The sequence below is a fragment of the Lucilia sericata genome, unplaced genomic scaffold (assembly GCF_015586225.1).
Source record: "Lucilia sericata isolate MDLA Ls3-8-SP2 unplaced genomic scaffold, ASM1558622v1 Contig000488F_arrow, whole genome shotgun sequence".
Taxonomy (NCBI): Eukaryota; Metazoa; Arthropoda; class Insecta; order Diptera; family Calliphoridae; genus Lucilia; species Lucilia sericata.
The window spans coordinates 162,062-180,000 of NW_023994502.1; the positions used below are offsets into that span (position 1 = coordinate 162,062).

Genomic DNA, 17,939 nt, shown 5'->3' on the forward strand with positions numbered 1-17,939 from the left:
TAAATTTGTTTTTAATTCATTTTTAAAAAAGAGTTTTAGCAATTTAAAGTAATTTAAAACTTTAAGGCAAATATTTAAAAGTTATACTTAATCGTAATGGCCGTTAATAGTGACTAGACTATAACTAGACTAGACTATAGACTGAAGTAAAGACTGAAGTAAAGACTAGAGTATAGACTAGACTATAGACTAGACTATAGACTAGACTATAGACTAGACTATAGACTAGAGTACTAGACTAGACTACTAGACTAGACTATAGACTAGACTATAGACTAGACTATAGACTAGACTATAGACTAGACTATAGACTAGACTATAGACTACTATAGACTAGACTATAGACTAGACTATAGACTAGACTATAGACTAGACTATAGACTAGACTATAGACTAGACTATAGACTAGACTATAGACTAGACTATAGACTAGACTATAGACTAGACTATAGACTAGACTATAGACTAGACTATAGACTAGACTATAGACTAGACTATAGACTAGACTATAGACTAGACTATAGACTAGACTATAGACTAGACTATAGACTAGACTATAGACTAGACTATAGACTAGACTATAGACTAGACTATAGACTAGACTATAGACTAGACTATAGACTAGACTATAGACTAGACTATAGACTAGACTATAGACTAGACTATAGACTAGACTATAGACTAGACTATAGACTAGACTATAGACTAGACTATAGACTAGACTATAGACTAGACTATAGACTAGACTATAGACTAGACTATAGACTAGACTATAGACTGGACTATAGACTAGACTATAGACTAGACTATAGACTAGACTATAGACTAGACTATAGACTAGACTATAGACTAGACTATAGACTAGACTATAGACTAGACTATAGACTAGACTATAGACTAGACTAAAGATAAGACTAGACTATAGACTAGACTATAGACTAGACTATAGACTAGACTATAGGACTAGACTATAGACTGGACTATAGACTAGACTATAGACTAGACTATAGACTGAGACTATAGACTAGACTATAGACTAGACTATAGACTAGACTATAGACTAGACTATAGACTAGACTATAGACTAGAACTATAGACTAGACTATAGACTAGACTATAGACTAGACTATAGACTAGACTATAGACTAGACTATAGACTAGACTATAGACTAGACTATAGACGAGACTATAGACTAGACTATAGACTAGACTATAGACTAGACTATAGACTAGACTATAGACTAGACTATAGACTAGACTATAGACTAGACTATAGACTAGACTATAGACTAGACTATAGACTAGACTATAGACTAGACTATAGACTAGACTATAGACTAGACTATAGACTAGACTATAGACTAGACTATAGACGAGACATAGACTAGACTATAGACTAGACTATAGACTAGACTATAGACTAGACTATAGACTAGACTAGACTAAAATTGCTTCCCATTCCCTGAGTAGTTTGTATTTTCCCATAAGTAAATGTAAATATAAATTAATTAACAAGCTAAAACACAAATGTGGAAATGTACTTATCCCTAAAAGGATATTTAATTTAACTATATTTCATATAAATATTATTATCATCATTCCATCAAATGAGGTTTGCAAAAAATTAAAAAAATTACGATGATGTACCATCATCATGAAAAAACCATTATTATCTTTTAAGAGCGATCAAATGTCAAAGGACACATATCCTAAACAGGCTTCTTCTATTGCAAATTTCTATGTAGCTACATTTTTTGCCTTCCCCAGAACTAAATAAATTTCAAAATGAAAAGCAACTCATTCATGATGATATTTTTTTTGTTATTTATGTACTTTTCTGAATTTTTTTTTTGTAGAAATATAAAAGAGATGTTAGTAAAACATGAAAGAAAGAACTGAAAAAAACTGAAGAATAATACATCCACAAAGCTAATAAAATAAACGTAAATAAACAAATGGGTTGCTTTTTATTATGATGTCTGTGGGTATAAATATAGGATAGACTTACTCCTATAGCTAGACACATACATATGTACATATGTATATTCTATTCAATATAATACTTTTCAAATCTATGAATAAAAAGTATTAGTGTTTGTTTTTCTTTCTTTTCGAATTGAATAGAAGAAAAACATAAAGGCAAAAAAATGTTGAACGCCAATTGAATGTCCTTTATGCATTAAATATTTTGATATGACAATGAGACGACAGCAAAGACTTTGTGCCAAATACTATGAACAGACCCACATACTTACATATCTATATAAACAAATAGTTAAATGTGTATCTACGTTTGAATATATAAATAAAATACTTATTTATTATTAAGAAGCTGCTTGAAAAATCAACTGTCAACACACTTCACACACACATCACACTCATATCACATCATGTAGTATCATTATTTTTTTTCTCCTCTCCAGCCATTATTTTTGTGTCTTTGTTTTTATATTATTACCATTACATTTATAATGGTTGCCACACCATCACGTGACATATCCTTTCAGGGAGATGAAAAAAAACACATGATAAATATTTGTACATGCAAGATGGCAACACGTGCAAATGCGATAATTCTTTTAAAAGTAGCTTATGTGTGTGGTCGATGGAATGTTTCAATATATTTTTTTATTTTACAAAATTTTTCCTCTTAAGAGATAAACCCTTTGAATTCAACAGTTTCCAGCTGTTTTACAAGGAAACAATGTATCCTTTTTGCATAGTATTTTTAACTAGTTGATTGGCATGAATATAAAATAAATATAAATTTTACGGTCTATAGTTAGTCTACAGTCTTGTCCATAGTCTAGTTTATTGTTAAGTGTATAGTCTAGTTTATAGTCTAGTCTATAGTCTGGTCTATAGTCTAGTCTTAGTCTAGTCAATAGTCTAGTCAATAGTCTAGTCAATAGTCTAGTCTATAGTCTATAGTCTAGTCTATAGTCTATAGTCTAGTCTATAGTCTAGTCTATAGTCTAGTCTATAGTCTAGTCTATAGTCTAGTCTATAGTCTAGTCTATAGTCTAGTCTATAGTCTAGTCTATAGTCTAGTCTATAGTCTAGTCTATAGTCTAGTCTATAGTCTAGTCTATAGTCTAGTCTATAGTCTAGTCTATAGTCTAGTCTATAGTCTAGTCTATAGTCTAGTCTATAGTCTAGTCTATAGTCTAGTCTATAGTCTAGTCTATAGTCTAGTCTATAGTCTAGTCTATAGTCTAGTCTATAGTCTAGTCTATAGTCTAGTCTATAGTCTAGTCTATAGTCTAGTCTATAGTCTAGTCTATAGTCTAGTCTATAGTCTAGTCTATAGTCTAGTCTATAGTCTAGTCTAGTCTAGTCTATAGTCTAGTCTATAGTCTAGTCTATAGTCTAGTCTATAGTCTAGTCTATAGTCTAGTCTATAGTCTAGTCTATAGTCTAGTCTATAGTCTAGTCTATAGTCTAGTCTATAGTCTAGTCTATAGTCTAGTCTATAGTCTAGTCTATAGTCTAGTCTATAGTCTAGTCTATAGTCTAGTCTATAGTCTAGTATAGTCTAGTCTATAGTCTAGTCTATAGTCTAGTCTATAGTCTAGTCTATAGTCTAGTCTATAGTCTAGTCTATAGTCTAGTCTATAGTCTAGTCTATAGTCTAGTCTATAGTCTAGTCTATAGTCTAGTCTATAGTCTAGTCTATAGTCTAGTCTATAGTCTAGTCTATAGTCTAGTCTATAGTCTAGTCTATAGTCTAGTCTATAGTCTAGTCTATAGTCTAGTCTATAGTCTAGTCTATAGTCTAGTCTATAGTCTAGTCTATAGTCTAGTCTATAGTCTAGTCTATAGTCTAGTCTATAGTCTAGTCTATAGTCTAGTCTATAGTCTAGTCTATAGTCTAGTCTATAGTAGTCTAGTCTAGTCTATAGTCTAGTCTATAGTCTAGTCTATAGTCTATTAGTCTAGTATCTTAGTCTAGTCTATAGTCTAGTCTATAGTCTAGTCTATAGTCTAGTCTATAGTCTAGTCTATAGTCTAAGTCTATAGTCTAGTCTAAGTCTAGTCTATGTCTAGTCTATAGTCTAGTCTATTAGTCTATAGTCTATAGTCTAGTCTATAGTCTAGTCTATAGTCTAGTCTATAGTCTAGTCTATAGTCCTAGTCTGATAGTCTAGTCTATAGTCTAGTCTATAGTCTAGGTCTAGTCCTAGTCTAGTCTTCTATAGTCTAGTCTATAGTCTAGTCTATAGTCTAGTCTATAGTCTAGTCTATAGTCTATGTCTATAGTCTAGTCTATAGTCTAGTTCTATAGTCTAGTCTATAGTCTAGTCTATAGTCTAGTCTATAGTCTAGTCTATATTCTAGTCTATAGTCTAGTCTATAGTCTAGTCTATAGTCTGTCTATAGTCTAGTCTATAGTCTAGTCTATAGTCTAGTCTATAGTCTAGTCTATAGTCTAGTCTATAGTCTAGTCTATAGTCTAGTCTATAGCTCTAGTCTATAGTCTAGTCTATAGTCTAGTCTATAGTCTAGTCTATAGTCTAGTCTATAGTCTAGTCTATAGTCCAGTCTATAGTCTAGTCTATAGTCTAGTCTATAGTCCAGTCTATAGTCTAGTCTATAGTCTAGTCTATAGTCTAGTCTATAGTCTAGTCTATAGGCTAGTCTATAGTCTAGTCTATAGTCTAGTCTATAGTATAGTCTATAGTCTAGTCTATAGTCTAGTCTATAGTCTCTATGTAGTCTGGTCTATAGTCTAGTCTATAGTCTAGTCTATAGTCTAGTCTATAGTCTAGTCTATAGTCTAGTCTATAGTCTAGTCTATAGTCTAGTCTATAGTCTAGTCTATAGTCTAGTCTATAGTCTAGTCTATAGTCTAGTCTATAGTCTAGTCTATAGTCTAGTCTATAGTCTAGTCTATAGTCTAGTCTATAGTCTATTCTATAGTCTAGTCTATAGTCTAGTCTATAGTCTAGTCTATAGTCTAGTCTATAGTCTAGTCTATAGTCTAGTCTATAGTCTAGTCTATAGTCTAGTTATGTAGCCTGGCTAACCTATCGTCTAGTCTATAGTCTAGTCTATAGTCTAGCTATGTCTAGTCTAGTCTAGTCTATAGCCTAGTCTATAGCTAGTCTATAGTTAGTCTATAGTCTATCTATAGTCTAGTCTATAGTCTAGTCTATAGTCTAGTCTAGTCTAGTCTATAGTCTAGTCTATAGTCTAGTATATAGTCTAGTCTATAGTCTAGTCTATAGTCTATTCTATAGTCTAGTCTATAGTCTAGTCTATAGTCTAGTCTATAGTCTAGTCTATAGTCTAGTCTATATCTAGTCTATAGTTAGTCGATAGTCTAGTCTATAGTTAGTCTAGTCTAGTCTAACTAGTCTATAGTCTAGTCTATAGTCTAGTCTATAGTCTAGTCTATAGTCCAGTCTATAGTCTAGTCTATAGTCTAGTCTATAGTCTAGTCTATAGTCTAGTCTATCGGCTAGTCTATAGTCTAGCTATATGTCTAGTCTATAGTTCTTTAGTCTCTAGTCTCGTCTATAGTCTAGTCTATAGTTAGTCTATAGTCTAGTCATAGTCTAGGTCTATAGTCTAGTCTATAGTCTAGCTCATAGTCTAGTCTATAGTCCTAGTCTATAGTCTCGTCTATAGTTATAGTCTATAGTCTAGTCTATAGTCTAGTCTATAGTCTAGTCTATAGTCTAGTCTATAGTCTAGTCTATAGTCTAGTCTATAGTCTAGTCTATAGTCTAGTCTATAGTCTAGTCTATAGTCTAGTCTATAGTCTAGTCTATGTCTAGTCTATAGTCTAGTCTATAGTCTAGTCTATAGTCTAGTCTATAGTCTAGTCTATAGTTAGTCTATAGTCTAGTCTATAGTCTAGTCTATAGTCTAGTCTATATTGTCTAGTCTATAGTCTAGTCTATCAGTCTAGTCTATAGTCTAGTCTATAGTCTAGTCTATAGTCTAGTCTATAGTCTAGTCTATAGTCTAGTCTATAGTCTAGTCTATAGCTAGTCTATAGTCTAGTCTATAGTCTAGTCTATAGTCTAGTCTATAGTCTAGTCTATAGTCTAGTCTATAGTCTAGTCTATAGTCTAGTCTATAGTCTAGTCTATAGTCTATTCTATAGTCTAGTCTATAGTCTAGTCTATAGTCTAGTCTATAGTCTAGTCTATAGGTCTAGTCTCTATAGTCTAGTCTATAGTCTAGTCTATAGTCTAGTCTATAGTCTAGTCTATAGTCTAGTCTATAGTCTAGTCTATAGTCTAACCTATAGTCTAGTCTATAGTCTAGTCTATAGCCTAGTCTATAGTCTAGTCTATAGTCTAGTCTATAGCCTAGTCTATAGTCTAGTCTATAGTCTAGTCTATAGTCTAGTCTATAGTCTAGTCTATAGTCTAGTCTATAGTCTAGTCTGCAGTCTAGTCTATAGTCTAGTCTATAGTCTATTCTATAGTCTAGTCTATAGTCTAGTCTATATGTCTAGTCTATAGTCTAGTCTATAGTCTAGTCTATAGTCTAGTCTATAGTCTAGTCTATAGTCTAGTCTATAGTCTAGTCTATAGTCTAGTCTATAGTCTAGTCTATAGTCTTAGTCTATAGTCTAGTCTATAGTCTAGTCTATAGTCTAGTCTATAGTCTAGTCTATAGTCTAGTCTATAGTCTAGTCTATAGTCCAGTCTATAGTCTAGTCTATAGTCTAGTCTATAGTCCTAGTCTATAGTCTAGTCTATAGTCTAGTCTATAGTCTAGTCTATAGTCTAGTCTATAGTCTAGTCTATAGTCTAGTCTATAGTCTAGTCTATAGTAGTCTAGTCTAGTCTATAGTCTAGTCTATAGTCTAGTCTGTAGTCTGGTCTATAGTCTAGTCTATAGTCTAGTCTATAGTCTAGTCTATAGTCTAGTCTATAGTCTAGTCTATAGTCTAGTCTATAGTCTAGTCTATAGTCTAGTCTATAGTCTAGTCTATAGTCTAGTCTATAGTCTAGTCTATAGTCTAGTCTATAGTCTAGTCTATAGTCTAGTCTATAGTCTAGTCTATAGTCTAGTTTTTAGTCTAGTCTTTAGTCTAGTCTATAGTCTAGTCTATAGTATAAGTCTATATTATATACTCTAGTGTAAATATGTAATTATGTGTGTTACAATTCATCATAAACAATAACATCTTTAAAATATTAATATCACTTTTGTGTAAATTTTAATAAATATTAATGTATCTCATTTTTTTATTCATTTGTGTAAACAAAAGCAAACAATCATTAATGCATTTTTTGTCAATCATTTAAATGACTGCATTATTTTCGTAAAATTTTCCATTCATAACATTTTTTGTTTTAAGAGGGGTTTTCTATAGAAGAACAAAATATATAAGGAAGCTACAGGCGTAAAAAGCTATCTTCATTATATAAACATAAATTACGAGGGAGGTTTGGAAAGAAGTAAGAGTATCTAAAAACGTTTATTTCAAGTTTTTCATTTCTCGAGAAAAGTATATAATCGGGATTCTCATTTGATTTCGAAATGATCTAGCTGTCATCTCGGTATCAAATGTCTATAATAAAGCTAAATTTCTGGAGTTTTCCAAATACATTCTTTATTAATAAGGCTTGAAAATAGGTGTTATTTGTTTTACTTGGCCCCCATGTTTTCCCCAAAATTCAGTCATTGAACATCGGGTCCTTACCTAGACATAGAATTTGATTAGAAAATGGCTCTAACGTTAATAACTGGCTTAAAAATTACATTACAGCCTTATTATTCTACATAAACAAGATTTATCTAAATGAACCAAAATCTTTCCTATTACATGAGTATCGGTCTAACAGAAAATCAGTTTATTAAAAAAATCGTAAAAAAGGTATTAATTTGAAAGATCCTACCAGTTTCCCTTTCCCATGGGGTAAAGAAAAATCTGTAATTTTTTATCTGAGAAAATATGTATGTAGTTGCTAGAAATAATGAAGTTCATGCTGTTCATTTTATACTATATATTATACTCCTGCTTACCTTCTTATTACGGTACTTAACACATTAAAATACTTAAATACGTTTACACGACTTAAGTGAATATAAAATAAAAATCTATGTCATTAACAATTATCTTTTTTATGTTTTTTTAATATGAACAACACGTTAATCTGTTGTAGAAAAATATTACTAACACATTTTACACTCCATTCATTGCACTAATGTACATGTGTTGCTAATACAAGCAGTGGCGGGCAAAAATAAAGTTATATTAACTTCCTAAAAGAGTTTCATAATATAGAATAACACATTTCACATAACTGCTTACCGACTGCAATACATACTAATTAAAGTTGTTTAAGCAAAAATGTTTAAGCCTTTTTTGCAACAGTATAGGTTTTACACAGCACTGTTCTTTTTTTATAATCGTCTAAAGTACTTACATATACTATGTAGCAGCATTTAATACAACATGTTGCAATTTATATCATTTCTTGTTTTATTCACATTTAAATAGCAGAAAAAATGTATGTGTAACACCCTCTTAAATTTTGATTATATTTGTTAAAGTTTTTCATAAATGGCATTTGAAAAGCCATACAGTAGCGGGTTTATTTTATTTCAAAGTTAACTTTTGTATATAATTTTTTTCCCGTTCATGTATAAAGCAAATTTTATTATGCATAAAAAATTAAAAAAAAAATACATTTAATGTAAAAAGACATGTTATGAGTTGCTAATGTGGCAATATTATGATATGGCAACATATTGCACTAAATTGTATTACAAATATGCAGAGATGTACATACATACATACATATAAGCAGACTTTCATGAGTGGTACATATTTAATAATATATTTTGTTAAAAATTCCCAGCTACTTAATTCACCCTGCTATGTGTTACATATTGGTGCGTGTGATTACTCTCTACATTACCTGATATATAAAAAATAATGTGTTTGTCGTTAACTCCTTCAATGCTAAATAAAATATCGATATATAATTTATGTTCATAGGTTTTAATAACTTAATGTATTCTTTATTTAAGTAGTAAAATGTCACATTTTTTTCATCCCAGTTGAAATTTTTATGCAACTCTATATACAATTTAAATAAAATTATTATTTTTTTTGCACAGAAACACTTTCTTTTAATTGCCAATGAAATATGGAACAAGTATGTTAAAAATTTATATATTTTTTTTTCAATTCTAAAAGCATTCATTTAAATAGTATACTATTTATTATGACACTTTTAGTGAAAAAACAGATGACAACTTATAAATAGCATAAAGTTCATTATGAGAATGAATATTAAGGTACAAGTTCGTAACCTCATTTAAGTTGTTAAAGAAATTGAAGAAAAAATACATTAAACTTACGAAATATAAGAAATTTAAATAAGTATATAAATTTAATATCAACTTAAATAAATATGTATATTTTGAAATGAATACTAGTCTATAGTCTAGTCTATAGTCTAGTCTATAGTCTAGTCTATAGTCTAGTCTATAGTCTAGTCTATAGTCTAGTCTATAGTCAAGTCTATAGTCTAGTCTATAGTCTAGTCTATAGTCTACAGTCTAGTCTATAGTCTAGTCTATAGTCTAGTCTATAGTCTAGTCTATAGTCTAGTCTATAGTCTAGTCTATAGTCTAGTCTATAGTCTAGTCTATAGTCTAGTCTATAGTCTAGTCTATAGTCTAGTCTATAGTCTAGTCTATAGTCTAGTCTATAGTCTAGTCTATAGTCTAGTCTATAGTCTAGTCTATAGTCTAGTCTATAGTCTAGTCTATAGTCTAGTCTATAGTCTAGTCTATAGTCTAGTCTATAGTCTAGTCTATAGTCTAGTCTATAGTCTAGTCTATAGTCTAGTCTATAGTCTAGTCTATAGTCTAGTCTATAGTCTAGTCTATAGTCTAGTCTATAGTCTAGTCTATAGTCTAGTCTATAGTCTAGTCTATAGTCTAGTCTATAGTCTAGTCTATAGTCTAGTCTATAGTCTAGTCTATAGTCTAGTCTATAGTCTAGTCTATAGTCTAGTCTATAGTCTAGTCTATAGTCTAGTCTATAGTCTAGTCTATAGTCTAGTCTATAGTCTAGTCTATAGTCTAGTCTATAGTCTAGTCTATAGTCTAGTCTAGTCTAGTCTATAGTCTAGTCTATAGTCTAGTCTATAGTCTAGTCTATAGTCTAGTCTATAGTCTAGTCTATAGTCTAGTCTATAGTCTAGTCTATAGTCTAGTCTATAGTCTAGTCTATAGTCTAGTCTATAGTCTAGTCTATAGTCTAGTCTATAGTCTAGTCTATAGTCTAGTCTATAGTCTAGTCTATAGTCTAGTCTATAGTCTAGTCTATACTAGTCCTATAGTCTAGTCTATAGTCTAGTCTATAGTCTAGTCTATAGTCTAGTCTATAGTCTAGTCTATGTCTAGTATATAGTCTAGTCTATAGTCTAGTCTATAGTCTAGTCTCTAGTTAGTCTATAGTCTAGTCTATAGTCTAGTCTATAGTCTAGTCTATAGTCTAGTCTATAGTCTAGTCTATAGTCTAGTCTATAGTCTAGTCTATAGTCTAGTCTATAGTCTAGTCTATAGTCTAGTCTATAGTCTAGTCTATAGTCTAGTCTATAGTCTAGTCTATAGTCTAGTCTATAGTCTAGTCTATAGTCTAGTCTATAGTCTAGTCTATAGTCTAGTCTATAGTCTAGTCTATGTCTAGTCTATAGTCTAGTCTATAGTCTAGTCTATAGTCTAGTCTATAGTCTAGTCTATAGTCTAGTCTATAGTCTAGTCTATAGTCTAGTCTATAGTCTAGTCTATAGTCTAGTCTATAGTCTAGTCTATAGTCTAGTCTATAGTCTAGTCTATAGTCTAGTCTATAGTCTAGTCTATAGTCTAGTCTAGTCTATAGTCTAGTCTATAGTCTAGTCTAGTCTATAGTCTAGTCTATAGTCTAGTCTATAGTCTAGTCTATAGTCTAGTCTATAGTCTAGTCTATAGTCTAGTCTATAGTCTAGTCTATAGTCTAGTCTATAGTCTAGTCTATAGTCTAGTCTATAGTCTATTCTATAGTCTAGTCTAGTCTATAGTCTAGTCTATAGTCTAGTCTATAGTCTAGTCTATAGTCTAGTCTATAGTCTAGTCTATAGTCTAGTCTATAGTCTATTCTATAGTCTATTCTATAGTCTAGTCTATAGTCTAGTCTATAGTCTAGTCTATAGTATAGTCTAGTCTAGTCTATAGTCTAGTCTATAGTCTAGTCTATAGTCTAGTCTATAGTCTAGTCTATAGTCTGTTCTATAGTCTAGTCTATAGTCTAGTCTATAGTGTAGTCTATAGTCTAGTCTATAGTCTAGTCTACAGTCTAGTCTACAGCCTTGTCTATAGTCTAGTCTATTATATAGTCTAGTCGATAGTTTTACCAACCATACATGCAATATCAAACCAACCAATTTTTTTAAAGAATTTTAAAATATATAAATTGTATAACATTTCACTAAATTAAGCATTTAAGTTTTAGTTAGAAATTTCATTAAAGTAGGCTTTCATATTTTAATATTTCCTTTCGCCGTTTCTTTCATTACAGATTGATGTCTTCTTCTAAATCTATTATTACGGTTTTAATCTTTATCAATGCCAGCAGCAGTCGTTAAAAGTTAACAAAACTTGTACCAAAAATTCAGAACAATAGTATTAGTGAAAACAATATAAACAACAGCAACCAACAATCATATTGTGATAACAGTACAACAGCGCAAAGACTCCTAGTATATATAATCCACTGAACAAGGGCCAAACCAAAAAAAAAAAAAGCAATATATAAGGAAGAAAACAGCAGCAACAATAGAATAGAGTTGGTCCTAAACATTTCCAGCCCCACATATTTGTAAAAATATTTCAAACAATCGTGGATTTTAAGTAGAAATAATCTCTCTAACTACAACAAAAAAACAACAGAAAAACGCAATTTTATGAGGAAAAATTTACTAGATTTACATACTTTTCCATCTATCTACAACTCATCTAGTAAATGTTTAACTAAGTATATACGGAAATTTTCTATTTGAATCTATATATGCTGGAGAGTGGGAGTTTGTGTGTATAGATATTTTTGACTTGTTGTTGTTAATGCGTTTTTATGAAGGCATTCAAGGATAAAAAGCTTTTATTGAAATAATCCGGCTCAAGTAAAAATAGAATCCTTAACCGAACAATAACATACAATCAAATACCGAAATACCATAAAAATAATAGAAGAGAACAAGCTAAGGCAAGAGCAGCATAAGAAAACGACAACGAATATTAAATTGAAATATTTTACTAGTTGAATCTTACACACATACATAAACGCCTTCCTCGGATTCTTTGCTTCTCTCCATCTATCATTGTGTTTTTCTACTTAACGCTTTTTTGTGAGACTACTCCTTCCTCCTACTTTGTGTTGTTGAAAAAAAAACACATATTGAAATTATCATCCTGACACCGTATCAGCCCGCCTAACAGCCTCAACATGAAGTTGTCAAAGTTATCTAACCAAACCAATTCTCAAGATCCGCAAGCTGTTAATTCGCGTATATTTGTGGGAAATTTAAATACATTTCAATGTTCTAAAACCGATGTAGAGCGTATGTTTCAAATTTATGGCCGTCTCGCAGGTTTGTAGACATTTGCCACTTAAAATCATTATGTTTGCGTAATTTGCTCAGTGTGTTGTGCAACATTAATATTTGCTGCTGCAAGTTGTTAGTGGTGGTGCCACATACTTACTTATACATTTTCAATATGTTTAAGATTTAATTAAAGAAATTTTCCACATTTTTTGTGGCATTTATAATTTTATATCTTTCTTGCGTTCTTTATTTTTTTCTAGGAATTTCCATGCACAAAGGTTATGCATTCGTACAATTTACAAATCCTTTTGATGCTCGCAATGCCTGTTTGGGTGAAGATGGTAAAATGGTTTTAAGTCAGACATTGGGTAAGTTAAAAGAAAGATTGATGATGTGTTTTTCCTTTAGAAAATACGATTTTTAATTAAATTGTAAAAAAAGGTATTAATTTTATAAGGATATTTTGAAATAATATTTTTGGTAAAAGAACCTCGAACGCATCAGTTCATTCATAAAATTCCAGGTCTCGATTATATACCGATCTATAATTTTGACTATGAATCGGTGTAAAGAACTGACTATAGTATTGACTATAGACTGATCTATATTCTTGACTATAGATTGATCTATAGTCTTGACTATATACTGATAGTCTTAGTCTTAACTACAGACTGATCTATGGTCTTGACTATAGACTGATCTACAGTCTTGAATATAGACTGATGTATAGTATTGACTATAGACTGATCTATAGTCTTGACTGTAGACTGATCTATGGTCTTGACTATAAACTGATCTATAGTCTTCACTATAGACTGATCTATAGTCTTGAGTATAGACTGATCTAAAGTCTTGACTATAGACTGATCTATAGTCTTGACTATAAACTGATCTATAGTCTTGACTATAGACTGATCTGTTGACTTGACTATAGACTGATCTATAGTATTGACTATAGACTGGACTATAGTCTTGCAATAGACTGATCTAGAGTCTTGCCTATATATACTGATTTATTGTCTTGACTATAGACTGAACTATAATCTTGACTATAGACTGATCTATAGTCTTGACTATAGACTGATCAATAGTCTTGACTATAGACTGATCAATAGTCTTGACTATAGACTGATCTATGGTCTTTACTATAGACTGATCTATAGATTGATCTATAGTCTTGACTATAGACTGATCTATAGTCTGGACTATGGACTGATCTATAGTACTGACTATAGACTTATCTCTAGTCTTGAATATAGACAGATCTATAGTCCTGACTATTGACTGATCTATAGTATTGACTATACACTGATCTATAGTCTTGACTATAGACTGATCTATAGTATTGACTATATACTGATCTATAGTACTGACTATATACTGATCTATAGTCTTGACTATAGACTGATCTATAGTCTTGACTATAGACTGATCTAAAGTCTTGACTATAGACAGATCTATAGTCTTGACTATAGACAGATCTATAGTCTTGACTATAGACAGATCTATAGTCTTGACTATAGATAGATCTATAGTCTTGATTATAGACTGATCTATAGTCTTGACTATAGACTGATCTATAGTCTTGGCTATAGACTGATCTATAGTCTCGACTATATACTGATCTATAGTCTTGACTATAGACTAATCTATAGTCTTGACTATAGTCTGATCCATAGTCTTGACTATAGTCTGATCTATAGTCTTTACTATATACTTATCTATAATATTGACTATAGACTGATCTATATTATTGACTATAGACTGATCTATATTATTGACTATAGACTGATCTATAGTCTTGACTATAGACTAGCCTTCAGTGAAGACGGATTTAACATGTTTTGTAAAAAGTTCAGACATTGAGGCACTGTATCTCATAGAGTTCATAAACGATCTTGTATATATGTAAACTACTATCCAATAGGTACACATTTCATGCCGATCGTAAGACATTGGTTTCAAAATTGGGCCATTTTACATGAAGTCCTTCATACTTATGTTATATGTCGCTATGGGTATTTTAAAATCATTTAATATTTTAAAACACATATTCGACTAATTTATTTGTTAATATATATTTTGTTATCCAGTTCCACTACAATATATTGCCAACTAAAATCTTTTATTTCCTCTTATCAATACTTTAACATTTAAAATAAAATTTAACCTAATTTTCCATTTAAAAAAAAGAAGCATATTAATTCATGGAACTAATAATTTCACTTTATTATGATGAATTTCAATTTTTATCTCTCATTTTTGGGAAATATGTCTTCATATACATACATACTATGTATGTATATTTTGCCAATTGACCTTTGATCCAACAAGTCATGTGTGAAAATATGAATATGAATGAGTACGAGAACATAAATGTTGCATGCAAAACCTCTTTTAATAAAATATCAATTTATTTTTATAGCACTTTGTCTGTTGCTGCTTGGTTAGTCGGTTGGTATTGCTGTCGTTGTTGTTTTCATTTTCTTTCCAATACTTTCGATTTGACTGCATTTTCTCGTTTCTCACTCTAGATGATACTGAAATCATAGCAGTCAGTATTTTATATATACACACTCATCCATCTATATAGTATGTGTACATACGACTATAGCATACTTATTCATATGTCGAATTCATTACAATGTTTAATGAAATTTCACACCTTTATTGGAAAATGTATGAAATATTTCATGTGAATATTTTTGTTTATAGATGAGAGCAAAAATTTAGTAAAGATGATGTCAGTAAAAAGATAAAAATATATATGACATTGAAATCTTTTAGACTGGTTTTTGATCTTCTGTTTTGTCAAGATATTGTTGGTTATTTTTTTTTTTGTCCCTTACTGTAATTGCATCAGGAATACATGCATACATTATTTCATACATGAATACCGAATCACTTTTATCGTTTTCGTTTTTGGATGCGAAGAGAGTGAGTGAGTGAGAGTGTCTGTTTGTAAGTGTAAGTGCAAGCTTTTATGAATTTTAAAGAAACTCCAAAATATTTACTTCATACTCTCAGCGAACAGGAATAGTACACCAGGACATTGTTCATAGTTTATGAACAAGAGCTCACTAGAGAAGTAAAAACATGAGACAAGTGAATATATTTTTTATTTTTGGGAAAAATAAAAAAAATTAATAAAGTAAAATATTCATAGGAGATGGCAAAGAGGTAGAAGTGTAGGGTTTTTTTCTATAAAGGGAAATTTATCGAAAATTTACTAAAAAGAAAATTTATTGAAAACTTTCTATAAATTGTGAATTTTTCGAAAATTTTATATAAAATTAGAATTTATTGAAGATTTTCTATAAAAAGAAAATTTATGAAAAATTTTCTAAAAGGAAAACTTAAGGAAAATTTTCTAAAAGGAAAATTTATGAACAATTTCTTAAAAAGAAAGTTTATATAAAATTTTGTATAAAAAGAGAATTTATCGAAGATATTCTATAAAAAGAGAATTTATCGAAATTTAAAAAATGGAAAATGTATCTAAAATTTTCTAAAAAAAATGACAATTTATTGAAAATTTTCTAAAAAAGGGAAATTTATGAAAAATTTTCTAAAAAAGCAAATTTATTGAAAATTTTCTAAAAAAGCAAATTTATCGAAAATTTTCTAAAAAAGGCAAATTTATCGAAAATTTTCTAAAAAAGGAAAATTTATCGAAAATTTTCTAAAAAAGGAAAATTTATTGAAAATTTTCTAAAAAAGGAAAAATTTGTCGATAATTTTCTACAAAAAAGAAAAATTTATCGAAAATTTTCTAAAAAATTGAAAATTTATGAAATATTTTCTAAAAGGAAAATTGATCGGAAATGTTCTGCAAAATGTTCCAAAAATTTTGTAAAAAAGTGAAATTTATCGAAAATTTTGTAAAAAAGTGAAATTTATGAAAAAATTTGTAAAAAAGGAAAATTTATCGAAAATTTTCTAAAAAAAGGAAAATTTATCGAAAATTTTCTAAAAAAAGGAAAATTTATCGAAAATTTTCTAAAAAAGGAAAATTTATCGAAAATTTTCTAAAAAAAGGAAAATTTTCTAAAAAAGGAATAAATTTTCCTGAAATTTATGAAAAAATTTTGTAAGAAAAAGGAAAATTTATCGAAAATTTTCTAAAAAAAAGGAAAATTTATCGAAAATTTTCTAAAAAAAGAAAAATTTATTGAAATGGTTCTAAAAAAGACAAATTTATCGAGAATTTTCTAAAAAAAGAAAAATTTATCGAAAAGGTTCTAAAAAAGGCAAATTTATCGAGAATTTTCTACAAAAAAGGAAAATTTATTGAAAATTTTCTAAAAAAAAAGGAAAATTTATCGAAGGTTTTCAAGTCAAATAATCGAGAAGGTTCTAAAAAAATGAAAATCTATCGAAAACGTTCTAAAAAAGAAAATCAATCAAAAATTTTCTCTAAAGGAAAATTTATCGAAAATTTTCTCTAAAGGAAAATTTATCGAAAATTTTCTCTAAAGGAAAATTTATCGAAATTTTTCTCTAAAAATTTATTTTTAGAGAAATTTAATTTACTTTAGAGAAAATTTATCGAAAATTTTCTCTAAAGAAAATTTATCGAAAATTTTCTCTAAAGAAAATTTATCGAAAATTTTCTCTAAAGAAAATTTATCGAAAATTTTCTCTAAAGTAAATTTATCGACAATTTTCTCTAAAGGAAAATTTATCAAAAATTTGTTATTATTGTAGAAGTTGTCGGAACTTTTCTTTATATCGAGTTTCCATACATTATTGGGAATTTCTTTTAGAAGTCTAGTATTTATCAAAATTTTTATAAATCGGAAATTTTTTGAAAATGTGTCGCGAATCTTCAAAATTTACAATTTATCGAATTGCTATTGTTTAAAAAAGACAGATGGTTTACCGAAGGAACTTTCGAAAATGTGAAATAATTTCTTTTTTGATTCCTAGTTTGAGATTATTATAAAAAACGTTTTAAAAAAAGTTGTCCCCTTATTTCCATAGTTTCAAAACCCCTAGTGAAGTGAAAAGAAAAACAAATGTGTAAATTTCACAGAAAACATATTTATGCACTTAGCGTTTACACATATGCACTCTGGCAGACTTATAACTACAGATAAATTTGATGATGCCATTTCTCAATATGGTTTTCATAAAAATATTTTTGTGTTTTTTTTTCACTTATTTAAGAAAATCTGTGTTTTAATATTATTTGCAGAGAAAGAAAATGTAGTTAAAGCTGCGGAACAGAGAAAGAAATAAAAATAATATTTTAACAATTTGTAAAATTGAAATGAAGCTTTTAAAATCGTTATTTTTTTCTTTTTGCTTTTTCCATTTTCCTGCAGCCACTTTAAACCATTTAAGTGCTTATTTCTGTAAGCGGCGGAAATCCTT

General features: G+C 29.6%; 1 protein-coding gene across 2 annotated transcripts in view; it reads left to right on the plus strand.

The window, feature by feature from the left end:
• LOC119605444 (bromodomain-containing protein DDB_G0280777) overlaps positions 1-17,939 on the plus strand; it is a 119,240-nt gene that overhangs the window by 67,678 nt on the left and 33,623 nt on the right. For both annotated transcript variants that reach the window (XM_037958559.1, XM_037958560.1), the window contains exons 2-3: positions 11,540-12,608; positions 12,824-12,931. In XM_037958559.1, coding sequence (XP_037814487.1) covers positions 12,464-12,608; positions 12,824-12,931 — 253 coding nt within the window. In that variant the 5' untranslated portion in view covers positions 11,540-12,463. The remainder of the gene's footprint in view (positions 1-11,539; positions 12,609-12,823; positions 12,932-17,939) is intronic.